General features: G+C 35.8%; 1 protein-coding gene across 1 annotated transcript in view; it reads right to left on the minus strand.

Moving 5' to 3' along the window:
- LRRC17 (leucine rich repeat containing 17) overlaps positions 1-14,614 on the minus strand; it is a 17,420-nt gene continuing 2,806 nt past the window's right edge. The window contains exons 2-5 of the mRNA XM_014869048.2: positions 13,148-13,277; positions 9,163-10,037; positions 5,579-5,734; positions 1-4,366 (exon numbers count right to left, since the gene is read on the minus strand). Of these exons, the coding sequence (XP_014724534.1) occupies positions 3,963-4,366; positions 5,579-5,734; positions 9,163-9,919 (1,317 nt within the window). The 5' untranslated portion in view covers positions 9,920-10,037; positions 13,148-13,277 and the 3' untranslated portion in view covers positions 1-3,962. The remainder of the gene's footprint in view (positions 4,367-5,578; positions 5,735-9,162; positions 10,038-13,147; positions 13,278-14,614) is intronic.

Here is a 14,614-nt window from a genome sequence, read left to right on the forward strand (position 1 = left end):
GTTTGTGGGGTTTGCTTGATAAATTAATTATCTGAAATTTAAAAAAATTGGTTTTGTGTACTCTAACTTTGGCCTGTGGTGCATTCATGAAATAGTAGTCTTTGTCTAATATCTGCATATGAATGTTAATATGATTCCAGCTCAGACTGTCTGGCACACCAGTGTGTTACTGTGCCAGAGAATATGAGTATATGAGATGCATGGGTTATGGCTCAGCTGTTTGTGGTATTCCTCCACCTACTCAGTGATCTTGGAGAATCATTTGTCTTCCATGTGTGACTGAGAACTGCCTCTAAATGCTGCCATTAGTATGCATAGTGCAGGAGCTAAAATTTCCTCAGAAGCTTTTGAAGTGTTTTACTTCCAGTATTGACAGACATATCCATTTTTCCTGTATTCTGTCATGGAAAACATGGCACAAAATAATCTTTTCTGTGTTTCATGTGGCTGTGTAGAGAGAAGGGCACTGCCCCTGTAGAGTGCTGTAGTTCATCCCTTAAGGCAGCACTCCTAGGACATGCACTCCATGTCAGGAAGACAAGGCAATTGTCTTCATGCAATTATTTCCTGGCTATGGACAGAGAAAGAAGAGAAATCAAGAGAGAAGTTACTGAAAGAGACTTAAAGAGCTTATATAAGAAGAGGAAGGCCCATGATTTTCTCTTAGACATGGAAGCTCTTCTGGGACCTTTATGATTAAATAGTACAGAAGCATAGATATGTAAACATTAAGTTGTATTTTGTGGCTATGGTGTTTGATGGAGGTTGTACTTTACAGTACATTTTTGAGAAGGTCAGAGAAATAGCAATTAACCCTGTAGTGCTGAAGTTTTTATTAATTGTTAGTCGTTTCCCCCATATATGTATGTTTTTCACATATATTATTATCTTTTTTCTTGTGCTGCCTCCTTCTGCACTACCTTCATAACTCCTGTATGCTTTTTCTGTTCATACAGTCTTTTCTCAAAGAATTTGCTACCAGTCACTGCCAGGAGGTCATCTAACCTATATTATCCTTTCCACAACCTCCTATTTCTATTATGTTCTTACATTATTTGTAGTTGCAATTACTGCAATTATTGTTGTCTGTTCTGCTTCATCCTCAGTGGGGTTGTGTGTCTGCAAATGCCAACATACACAAAATCCTGATGTATTTCAAGCTAGTTTTTCAAGTTTCTCCCAGGAACACATAACCTTTCTTTTTTTTTTATTATTATAGGAAGCTAAACCCCCACTTGAATATTTCCTTGTTTATTTTGAAACAATTCTCTAGTATCATTGATAAAAGTGAAATGTGCAATAACTTGAAGCAGTAAGGAATAAAATTATAGTGCATTGTAGTTAAAAGAATAGAATTTACAGGTACTCCTTGAAAGCTCCAAAGGCCGTCTAAGGAAAACTGTATCAAAGACAATTCCAGCATTCAAAACTTCAGACCATTTTTCATTACTAGAAGTCTTTTCATTTGATTCCAAATGTCTAATCAGTCCTGCCCTTAAGTACTGAATTTAATTTGATTTTATTGCACAAGTGTTTCTTTCATGGGGCTTCTGTGCTGACACTGATTTCACAAGGTCACATGGAAACCTTTATTTGGAGGATAATTGTTGAACTGTGTTCCTTGTTAATATGTCCCTCTCTCACCTACATATTTCACTTAATGACTGTGGGCAAACATCATGTGCTGTCAGACATGGGCAGGATGTTCAGCTCATTATCCACCTTGAACCTTCAGCAGGTACAGCACCTTCTGGTGCCACTGTTTGAAACCCTGAATGATCACTCCCCTCCCTTAACTCTGCCTTCTGCTGAACAATCTTCCTAATTATCACTGTGTATCACAGGTTTTAGCCTTGGTCCTAAGAGGTACATCCATGATTTGTTGGGGAATCCCCAGGGCCTTTGAACAAGAGCAATTAGGCCACTGCTTGTGGTCTTCAGTCTTATTCCACTGCTTTTTCAACGGGTACTTTTTGCTGTCCAGAGAGATCAGAGACCTCTCACACAGATTTTGTCTTATATTCTTCTCCAGGATTGTCTTTTCTTCCCAGACTTTGCCTGCCTTAAGCTAGCAAATTAACATAACATGGTCTATAAATGCATTTTTTCCTACTCAGATTTTCACCATTGGCTGTGCTGCCAATAACAGATGTTCTGCTGTGGTTTCATTGCCTGTCCTTTCCAATCATACCCAGTGGTTCTGGACTGAAATAATTCTCCAGAACTTGAGAGGAGGACAACATCACTTAATATTTGCAACTATTTGTGGCAGACCTTTTTTTATTATACTTTTGGCACTTTTAATCTTCCAGAATATGCCCTATTTAGTGAATGTTACTGGCAAATGGGATTTTCCTTTCTGTTCCATCTTATCAGGATCAACTTTTAATGGTTAAGATAATGCTTAAGATTTTTTTTTCCAGGAACAGGGATGAGTCAGATACTGTTGTATTTTTGCTATAGAGTTTTTGAAAGATATTGTGGATGAAATGACTAAATTAATTTGTCAGCAAAGCACCATTCAATATCTGAATAATGGAGAACATAGAGACATTCAAATAATAATGGGAGGTGTTTGCTTTGAGATTCTTTGACATTGCTACCAATCTTAACATCTGATTTTTTTCCTTTATGTTGTTCTTTTATTTCATGTTAGCACTAAAGCACTGAGTGCTTTGTCTTGTAAAACAAAATGCACGACCTTTGGGACTTGGTTAAAGCACCAGAGGAATCCACAAACACCGTAATTGTCTCTAGATCTTTAAAGGAGCAATCTTTCTCTCTGGAGTCTCCCAGAACTTCTTCCATGATAGTCAAGAGAAATTTAAAGTTTTGGCCCTGAATTTCTCTTCTGCACTTATGCATTTCTTAGTGATCTAAGTATATTATGTAGTAAGGAATTTTTTCTTTAGAATAGATATCATCCATTTAGCTGAGACATTTGTACTGCCCTGTTACTGCAGTATTGGAATGATCAGAGATTTTAATCAATATTCACATACATAGCTGTTTGACAAGGAGGTGCTGTAACGTGCATTTTACAAACGAGCTGAGAGAAGACTGAACTTAGGTAATGTCCTACACTTCTGAGCTCTCAAAAGCATACTTACCTTCATTTTGGGTGGGCACCGATGTGCTGGATGCAGACCACAGCATCCCTCATGTGATCCTCGTCACCTAGAAGTGATGGCATGTAATCTGTGTCAAACTGATACAACAACCTAAAATTCTTTCCAGAAAGATTTCAGCTCTGCCTGCCTCAAAAACCAAACAAAGCAATTATAAGAATGTGGAGGTGGATCTTAGGAACCGACCATGTCTTGGCTGCTTATCATTTTAAGGCAGCTCAGGTATGCAAAAGGCAGAGGCTGAGTTATTCCTTCAAGACTGAGGAGGAACACTGGTAAAGTAAGTGGAACCCACCTTCTGTGAATCCTGATTAGTATAACAACTGCCATTCCTCTTTTTCTAGAATTGTATTTAAGGATAATCTTAAGTTTGATTTTTTTTTGTCTACAATAAAACACCAGGAAGTTGATATAAAAACTTGGAAATATCTTCTGGGAATATTTCAGGAAACTGATACATACAAAGAACTGTCAATACATTCAAGAAAAATGTGTCTTGGTCACAATCCTGCAGCTATTTCTGTGTGTACACATAAACTGTGTTCATACATAAGACAGCTTCTCCCCACCATATTATGTACATTTATGTCTCTCTGTATAGTTTCAAATATTTGCCAAAATATTTCACAAGAGTGTCCAGAACAAACTTTCAAAAACAATTACTAGATGAAGGATGCTGTTGAACTAATGTCATTCTGTAGTTATTACCTGCAGTAAAGAGACATCTTTGTAGGCAGATAGTCCTACAAACCAACAGAAAACAAATGTAAACAGCATGTTTTTCTTTTTCAAAGTATCAAATATTTAAATCTACTAAGAGAAAGGGTTCCCTTATTAGCCTATCACGGTGACAATTACACCATGCTTCTTTGCTGTTTGAACTGTTTGCTCTTTGTGTCGTTCCCATTCCTCGTCATCTTTGTCAAGATCAAAAGTTTCTGGATAAACGGGAAGCTTGTCTTTTGGGCATTCTTCATAATAACTTCGAACATATTTTCCAACAGACCATCCTTTGTATTCCTCAGGCATTTTGCATTCTAGGCCATTGTAGTGAACATTGTAGTGATGTTTCAGCCAGTAGAAAAGGTAATGTATGTTGTAATCACATCTCCAAGGATTCTCTCTCAGCCATAGTATTTTCAGAAAGTAAAGATCTTCCAGTACTCCATATTCAAAATTCTGCAAGCTGTTGTTTGATAGATCCAGCTCCTCTAAGTTATTGAGGCCTGAAAAAGCAGCTAATCAATAGAAAAATAGTTATTGGTACCTTATGAAGTTAGCTTAGGAAAAAAAATCATATCTGTGACAGGGAAAATATGCATATCTAGAACAGGAAAAACATATTTATAATTTTACAGTTAATGGTTGGGGTTTTCTTTTGGCTAAAGTCTACAAAAGAATTTCTCAAACATTGAACTTTAAAATATGGCACATGCCTTCAGAAGTGAGAAATATTAGGGGAGTTGCACTGCTTATAAAGCTATAAAATACTTCATGAGTCTGCCTGAGTGTAGAATAGAGACAGCAGAGGTGGATGAGTGCCTGATTTGCTCATTGAATCCTACTGTAATTGTCATGATACAGAAGTAGGAATATGGAAACTTATTAGTAGACACTGTGAAGGGCCAGAGGTTTTTGTATATATATGTAAGTATTTGTGTGCATGTATAGAACCTTCAAATTAATTTTTTAAGATTTGGAATGGAGTGAACATAGAGCTTCATAATAATGCTTGTGAGTTACATTTCAGAGAGCTGTTCATACTTTTTTTCAATACTGTTTCATTTAATAGGAGAAGTCTTAATTTAAAATAAATAAATTGTGTAATGTTAAACCTCGTAACTACAATTTTTCCTATATTACCACTGTTTAATTGCCAACATAGGACTAGATAAGGCCCTTTATGCTTGATACATTTTCTCTCTCTTTCTGTCACCCAGTTTATGGCTGCTTTCATAATTAAATCCAAATGCATATAGGCTATAAGCAAATTGCCAATAAGGGTACATGAGTTCTAATAAAATATAACTTAAAAGCAATTAGATATAGTGATTTTTAACCAAAAAGAGTTTAAATCCTTTAGGTTTGTCTGTTATTTTATGGTACAATATAATTGAAAAGTAGCCTCCTTATATGACATGTTTTCTTAGATGTGGCAAAGATATTTAAAAAATCATTCAACTACTTAGCATTTTTTAATTACCTTTTGCACTTGATAAGTGTTAAGTGTTAAGAAAGGGCAACTGAAATGTGTCTTTGGGTATTGATTTTCATGATGAATATATTCCAGTGCAAACCTTTACTCTATGAATTGAAAGGTACAAAAAGTAAAATTTTCACCAACTTTGAGATTTTTAAATTCATCCCCTCCACCCCCCCGTTTATATCTGATAGAGACAGTATTTAATAAAAGAGAAATAATTTTTAATGAGTATTTAAATTATTCTTACCAGGATCAATGTATGCTATTCCATTACTGTTTAGATTTAATATCTTCAGTTCACTGACATCTTCAAACTCCTTGGCTCGTAGCTGTCTAATTTTGTTGTTGGATAAATCAAGTTTAGCTATATCTGGAGGTATGTTACCTGGAACTTTCTTTAAATCTTAAAAAATGAAAAAGACATAACTTGTATCAGCTTTAGTTTATTCTTACTGCTTAAGTATCACAGTTACATGCCAGACAGAGTATTGTCAGCCTAACATTGTTTCTTGTTTTCTTACCCTTTTTTCTCTTCTACTAGTGCCACCATATTTTTTCAACTTCTGAATTTCATTCTTTCATTACTTGTACTTTACTTTTCATGTAAAAATTGTTCTCTTCATTAGTGCTTATAGTAAAACCTCTGTGTTTTATATTTTTATTTTAGTAGAACTAGACCATTCACATAAGAAAAAGGTAAGTAGTGAAGATACTATATTAATATTAAAAATGTATGTGAAGGGCTTGATTGCTTAAAGAAAAGAAACCAGAGTAACTATATAAAAACACACCCAGGCAGCAGAGTGGCATTCTGTCTGCTTGTCTCTCCTATTTCTGTCATTGGCATTTCCAAAGTAGCTGAGGACCTCTCAGTCATAAATGTCCTTATCCTTGCAGTGTTCCTTGCAAAAGAGCTCCAGAAAGAACAGCTCCTACTCCAGCAGAAAGGGCCCATGCTTGAGAAGTGCAGACAGTGGTTTGAACCCTCTCAGAGTAATGTTAACAAACCTAATCTCCAGGATTATTATAATTGCTCAGTGAGTTTTCTAACCCTGCGCTGTCATAACAAGAAAATGCAGTGTCTCTTATTTGAACACCTTTGAATGAAAGCAAGCAGTTTCTGGGTCTGTGCTGGAATCTGTGTGGTCACTGTACTTCTGAAGATATCTAATGAATCAGGTATTTTTGAGACTAAAGCAACATACCAGACTTTTCCTGCCTTATATCTGGTTATGAGCAGAGCTTTGGTTTTATAAATACATAAATATTATAACTACTCGAGCCTGCTGTGGTTGGATTACTTCCTGCTTCTGCCGATGTCAAAGTTTCAGGGCCTGTTTATCACCAAATGAATGCAAATAATGCTTGAATTTAGAGATTTGGAGAGTTTGGCAGTACTAGAAAGCAGATTTTTTTTTCCAACTGTCCTTGAAAATACAAGTTTTTGCAGAAATGCAAACAAACCTCTTTTTATTTCTTTTTTTTTTTTGTGTGTGTAAAACAGAATCAAGGGCATAGAGTATTTCATTCTGGAAATACCACAAGGTCTGGCATATCACTGGTCTGATGAGATATAAGTAACTTATTAAAAAAAAAAAGAGAACATACACATGAATAAATGTATTTTTCAGATGTTTCTTTCATGAGCCTTCTGACATTAACTGAAAGCTCCTGACCTATTGTCATACCTCAACATATTTAGCAGTGGTAGAGCGAGTGCTTGTCATTCCATTCCCTCCACTATAAAGGAATAATGGATTGCAGATTTTCATGCCATCTTACTGATTTGGCAACTGATGCACTTTTTTTTCTATTCTGAATTCTTATCCACACAGATTTAGAGAAACGTTTATGTTTTCCCTGGATTTTGTGTGCATTACACACCTATTTGTGATGAAAATGCCACTGAAATTGTGCATCTACTGTACAATATTCCTATACAAAGACAGCAAGTACAATGCTTTCATCAAAGATTACTATATGTTCAGAAATACCAAATATCCATGGGATATCTGCATCCAGGTGTCAAGTATATGCACAGTAGATCTAGTACTTCCAAAAAAGTATTGAAACACACTCAATGTGTCCATGCTAGGCATGCAGGAAGTTCTGGATTGATATACTTAGTTCTTGACCTGAAGGAGGGAGTCTCTGTACCTTCTAGGACCCTTGTGTAGAGGTTGATATAACTTTATACCACCATTATTAATATTAAAGACAATAAACAATGTTTCAAATACCATAAACTCCTTTGAAACTCCCATGAAGATTAGACCACATTGGATCTTTCTATGAACTTAGAGAAAAAAGTGAAATTCTTTTCCCAAGATGTTTTTGGGTATATTTGTGTATTCAGCTCATCTCTTTGATACCACTAAGTGGGGAGAGCTGTAAAGTCAGTCTTTGCTTATATTAAGATTATAATTTATGCTTGGGTTTTGTTCAATAACAGTTTACTTAAGAAAAAAAAATAGTGATATAATCAAGATCCTATGAAGGATAATTAAGATCATAATCTATAATCTAATAATTAAGATCCTGTCTACAAGGAAAGGAAAGATAGGTGAATATTAAAAAAAAAAAGCAGCATAAATCATTAATAAAAAGATTTAGTAGCTGAACGGTAAAAGAAAGAGAAAATTGAGCCAGAGGGACAAGAAAGGAATTTACAGGGTGAAAAAATGTAGAGAACACAGACCATTTTTGTGACATATATAGTAGATAAACCATGTAATCAAATACTAAAATCATTAATCCTTGATATTTAGATATTATCTCCTTATACTGAATTCTGAGCTTTTCTCTGGCATAAAGGAGCAAGAGCACACTGAGGTTTTTACATAAAATCAAGTTAATCTTAAACCAAATAGAAGTTCCAGAAGTTCAGCTGAACAAAACATGTGGGCTAAGCTCTGCTAAAATTGGGAAAAAGGTCTCACAATGTCAACTGCTTCAAGAAGTGCTTCTTACTTCAGAATTGTTTTGTTAAAGAATGATTCTCCTCTGAATTGTTTTTCTGTTTGCTTTGTTTTCATGGGATAAAATATGGAAAATATAAAGGACAAATAAATGTGCATTTTCATGTTGATATACACCCCATCTGGTTTACCCTTAAGGCTTAACTGTGGCTCTTAGGGGCCTGAGAAAGATTTCAAGTTGGAATAGATCCAAGTGTCTGAAAAACATTTCTTAAAGTCCCTTCAACTTTGAATTGTTTGCTGGGTGCTGGGAGGAAGAGCACAGAGGAGGTATTTCTTCATTAATAAAAACATACAATTTCTTCCCTTAGTAGAAGAAATCTTGTGCAGCAAATGTGAAGATGCAAAGCTTTTGCTTTGCAATCAGATTCCTCTGGGCATTGAAAACGCAGCTGGCTGCTCCAGCCCTGCTTCACAGCTCGCTTCTGTCAAAGTCATTGCTTTCTTTGTGTTTGTACAATGGAAGGAAGAAAAGATACTCTGTGCTTTTCTGTATCAATTCAACAGTTTCAGCACAGCTGTAATTTGACTGATTAGTATATTTACAGTTGTACAAACAGACTAGTAACTTAAGTAATAAGCTTAATTTTATTCCTGTTGATTTCTGTTAGATACTTACATTACAGTGCTAAGGAATATCTGTTGAATTTGAGCTGCAGAGTAAAGGTAAAATGCAGGAAGAATTCCTACTTACTGCTGGTAGTTACAAGAGAAGAATAATTAACAATTTCAGTTTAAGTAAAGCAAGTACTAGTACTAAGTTCATTTACAGTAAATGTGTGAATAAATGTAGAAAGGATTAAATAAATAGAATATTAAAATCATTAATTCAGTTACAAGGACAGATACAAACCTTTCCTTTTGCAGTTCAGAGTTGTCACAGGAAACACATACATGTGGCACAAAGAGGAATCAAATTCTGGTTTGACAGGTTCAGGCTTCTCTCGTTTTATGTTTTTGGGATCCTGCCTGTCCTCTTCACTACATAGCTGATCAACTTTTATCTCTTTTAGCTTTTGATTTTTCAGCTCTATTGGGTGCACACATTTGGCATAATTTCCCAAATTCCTGTTTGTTGGAACCTGTAGCATTGTAACAAGAGTTTCTAGTTCACAGCTGCAGTGCCAGGGATTGTCATAGAGACGCAGGTAGTTTAGATTGGGCGTATAAATAAAAATCTCCTCAGATAAAATCTTAATTTGGTTATGCTGAAGTAAGAGTGTGGTAAGTTTATCCAAACCATAAAAAGCCTCGCTCTCAATTTTTGATATGTCATTCTGTTGTAAATCCAGACTTTTCAGTACTTTATACTTGGAAAACATATTATTCTTTAATTTACGAATCCTGTTTCTTGCTAACAGCATGTGTTTTATATCCTCTGGCCAATCAGGTGCCACAAAAACCAACTTTCTTTCCTGACAATCTAAGTATTTCTCATGAAGATAAGTGTAAATATCACATGTTTGGCCTCGGGCATTGCGCTTAACAGTGCTAGATGCTCTCCTTAAAATGTTTTCCCTTTCATTGTTTCTCAAACTCCTATTCCTTGTCCTCCTACAGTCAGATGCATTACAAAGAACAAGTAGTAATATAATAGTTACTACTTGCATCCTGACATTCAGCTGACCCCAGTTCTTTTCTGTGACTGCTGGAACAGTTGAAATTTTTGGGTAGTCCAAATCAGTGTTTTACAGATCTGAGGAGGCACAGCTGGGGTATGTGGGATTCCTGTGTTGGAAGAAAAATAGAACATTAGTACAGATGAAATAGGCATTTCCATGCAGGATTGTATATAATATGCAGTCAAGTACTCAATCATCACACTACTTGGAACTTCATAAATATTTTGAAGATTTAATATCCCATCTCTCTTTGTTTGTTCGTTAATTTTTACTGACTCTGGTCTACTGTTTTTCATTATGGTTAAACATGGGAAACTATGTGGACCAATTTCTCACTGATCTTTGTTAGGAGATTCTCATGTGTTTAGGGAAGCAGGATCAGGCTGGACCTTTGTGTATTTAAGTTAATCTTGGAAGATGAGCTCAAACGAGGAGTGTGAAGCAGGTCTTTCCCGACTTGCTGAGTGCTGAACAACTGGAACACATGCAGAGCCAGACCAGGGAAAGCCATGCAGTGCCCATCAGACACCCAGTTTTAGTCAGAGCTCAAGGATGGGCTTGTTTTCAAGTCATTCTCTCAGGACTGTTTGCCCCAATTTTTGGGGTTTTGTGCTTTCATTTCAGTAATCTGCTGTGACCATGGTTCAGGATATTGGCCCAGATAGACTGAATCCTGTATGAGGATTCTTTAATTTATGTCATACACTGAGAATTTTACCTGTTCACCTGTAATATGATAGGTTTTTGCCTTGGTTGTTTGTGGGTTTTGGGGTTTTGCGGGTTTTTTTGGTTGTTTTCAGTTTTGTTTTGGCTTTGGTTTTGTTTGGGTTTTGGATTTTTAGGTGACTTAAAAAATTTGCAAGGCTTACATATCTGTGAATGCCAGGGATTAAATATAAGAACTACAAACTCTTTCTACAAATTCTAATTTATTCCAAGAAGAAAGATTTTTTTCAAGTGCTATGGCTACTTGGGTTACAAGTCTTCCGTAGAGATAAAAAGGAGAGACTTGTGTTCTTAAGTACTTTGAAAATGGAGTTTAGTAGGATTCAGAGATAGTCAAGTTCTCATTGGTTTCTACAGTAACAGGGCAAAATTATATAGTCAATCTCGATTAATTTTGATATATACACTTCAAAACTTCACCAGTCTGGGAAGAAGGTTTTGTTGTTATTATAAACTTGGACTTATTAAGAACAATACATTTTATTCCGGTATTGTTTACAACTTCCTTTATTCTTTCAGTAGCCACTTGGGCTCTAGAAATGTCTCGCTAAATTTCTTGATATTTTTAAGAGATTTAATTTGAAAGGTGTCTAAGAATATAATCACCACTGTGTATTTGTCCATTTTTTTCTCAGTTTAGCATTTTTAATTTTATGTTGCTTCCATTAATTTTCTTTTTTTTTTTCATTGCTCTTCCTTGATGGAAAAACAATGTTTGACTTTGCTTTAATTAATAATTTCTTAGAAAAAGCGGTGTTATATGCAAAATTTTCTTATAACAAATAAATCTAAGAATAATATTAATATTTTGTTCAGAAATTCTGTTTCTTAATATATTCATCCATTTATAGGCCATTTATAGTGCAAAGTATATATAAAAAAAATCATATTATTTATAGTCACTTTTCAGTGAAGTGTACATCCAGTGTTCTAGCCCAGAAACATCAATATTTACACACAAGCTTTTGAAAATTACCATAGGTAAAATATGGCTTAAGAATTTCAAACAAAAATGGTTTAGGTTAGTCAAGTTAATGATGCAAGGGCTGCTTTTCTCCTGTTATCTAGAGATCTAGTAATCACATAATAGAAAACTATCAAATTAGTGAGGAATGCTTTGCCCTTGACAGACTCATGCTGGCTGTTCACTGTCACTTTTTCATCCTTCATGGGCTTGAACGGGGCTTCACGGAGGATTTGCTGCATAACCTTCCCAGGGACTCAAGTGGAGCTGACTGGCCTGCAGTTTCTTGGATCTTCTTCCATTTTCTGGGAATGGATGTGACATTTCCTATCTTCCAGTCATTGGGAATCTCCTCTGACTGTCATGACCTTTCAGAAATGAGCGAGGCCTCTCAATGACAAGAGACAGCTTTCTTCCTCTCGGATGCACCTTGTCTCATCCCATTTCCTCAGGTGCTCCCTGACATTAACTTCTTCTGCAGTGGCTATTGCTTCACTCTCACAGACTCTGCTCACAGGCTCAAGCCAGGCACCTGGAAAGCCTTCAGACAAGCCTTAGCTGTAAAAACCAAGGCTAAAAAGTAATGGAGTAGCTTGTCCTTGAAAATTAACCAGTTCTCCTGGGCCACTTTGCTCTCCAAGACTGTGTTGTGAGATCCTGTTAAACAGGTCCCTAAACTAGCCAAAATCAGCTAACAAGTTCAGGGTTTTTTCTTCTACAATTTGTCCAATTTTCTTCTGTCTGGAATTTGAATTTCTCATTTTCTCATTTTCATGGCTGCAGTAATCAAAGCCATTCGAGTTCATTCAGGTTGACATTCACTCAACTTCACATTCCTTCACCTGTTGAAGAACACATTCCCTAGGCCACTTGTCAGTTAGCTGGATCAGGAAATTGTCTTCAACATACTCTAGAAGTCTCTTGGACTGTACACGCCCAGCCATATTTTCTGATACGAGCAGATATGAGTGGCTAAATCTCTCATGAGTAACCAGGATAGGCAAGAGTAAGGCTTCCTTCAGCTGCCCAAAGGTTTCATCCACTATCTCTTCTTGATCAAGCATATCAAGCAGTCTGCAGCAGATCCCTATCACAATGTAATGCTCATAGGTCTGGCTTCTAATCATTACAAATCAACTCTTGATTGACTTGTCACCCACTTCAATGCAAAGCTCCATGTGTTCAGGCACGATTTTGCATAGAGTGCAGCCCATCCTCACCTTCCTGGGCTGTCTTTCCTAAATATTCTGGCACATTTCATAACACCTCTTCATTTGCTTGTGCTATCTCTCTGCATCTCTGGAGTCCCAGTGAAATCACAGCTCTGTACCAGTGCATGAACTTTGGTCCCTGTTGGTTGATTCCCAAGCTACCAGTGTTTGTGTTCAGACACTTGAGATAGACCCCTTTGTGCTGCTTTTGCATGGAAGGTTTCAGAGATTTTCCTCATCACTATTCCCCAGCTTTCTCACTACTCCCTGTGTTTTCACTCCTTTCAAAGTTATGGTTATCTTCCATCTACATACCTGTTTTTACTGATATATCTCCTCTCTCAAATCCTTTGTTGCAGGAATATATTTCAAAAGCACAAACTTTCCTCTTTAGGATTGGTTGGTATTGAATTTCCAGTTATCTGGATATTCCTTTGCCTGATAACTGAAATAGGGAAAAGGTGATCACAACATGGAAAAAGACACAGGCTCAACTATTACATTTACATGTACAAGTACTGACTTTTTGCCTTTGTATTATATTGACATTTATCATACTAGGAGATTTGTTCCCATTATATAAGAATGGAACAATAATAGGTACCTGTTCTGCAGGTCAATAAAACATAGAAGCCTTATAATTACTCAAGTTTAATCTTCCACCTAGAAGGTAGAACTAAACAGGAAGCATTGTGTAAATTATACTATATCAAATAATATTATCGGTTAGAGAAATATACCAGAGTTCATGGAGAAAATTCACCAATGGTTGTAGATACCAGGATTGGCTAACAGTAATCTTGGTTTAGCAAAATGTGTTTATATGTGCTAACCTTCAATCATATGATAAGTTCCTTGTGCTCTGTAGGACTGTATAGTGTAGGCGTCCTTTGAAATTATAAAATTTCCATACTTCAAGTTGGTAACAGTAGCATCACATCTCTCAGTATTCTACCTTGAGGCTTTTCCAAAGAAAATGGCTGAGATGTACAGAAATTATTATAAATATTTAAAGATACTTACTAAATTTTTCCCCTTATTACATACAAATATAATTTTAATATAATTCTGGGGGTTTTTTTATTATTCAGACTTTAAATCTATTTAAATCTGTTGTATAAAAATAGTACTAATGCAATTCTATGACTATTGGCAAGGTAATATTACAGAGAAATATGAAAGTGTGTTTGTTTTAATCTTGCAGGAAATTTAGAGGTATATGTAATAGAAATACTCTTTTTTGAGTGATTTGTAGGATTTTGTCTGCTATACAAAATGAAATAAATGCCCCATACATTTCATTTAGATAGCAGTTCTTTTATCTTTTTAGTATATCTAAAACTATATGCTAGATTCCCTTATGTATTGAAGAGTTTCATAGAAACTTTTAAAAGAAAATACTATCCCAAAATTTCTTGTGCATATCCAGTTCCTCATGATGATGCAAGAAGTTTGGAAGTTAAATAAGTTTTTAAAAATTTATTTTTGAAAGAGAGAGTTGTGGGTAGGTGCATTGTGTGAGCCAAGGCCTTGTGTGACAACTGCAAGAGAAAGATTTATTCCAAGCTGATATTTGGAGGATCAGTGAGCTGAAGGCAGAGAATTTACAATCTTACAACAAAAGTGTGCCATTCCTGTTTCAGAGGTATCCCTAGAGACTCAAGGTCTGCCTGGCAGGTAGAATTGCTGGATTCAAAGGTGCCATGGAAGAAATGAGGTGAGCTGTTCACAGCAGCAGCCATCACAAATATGGACATGGATTTGAAGAATAGCTGTACACTA

The sequence above is a fragment of the Sturnus vulgaris genome, chromosome 5, assembly GCF_052056855.1.
Source record: "Sturnus vulgaris isolate bStuVul1 chromosome 5, bStuVul1.hap1, whole genome shotgun sequence".
In the NCBI taxonomy this organism is placed as follows: Eukaryota; Metazoa; Chordata; class Aves; order Passeriformes; family Sturnidae; genus Sturnus; species Sturnus vulgaris.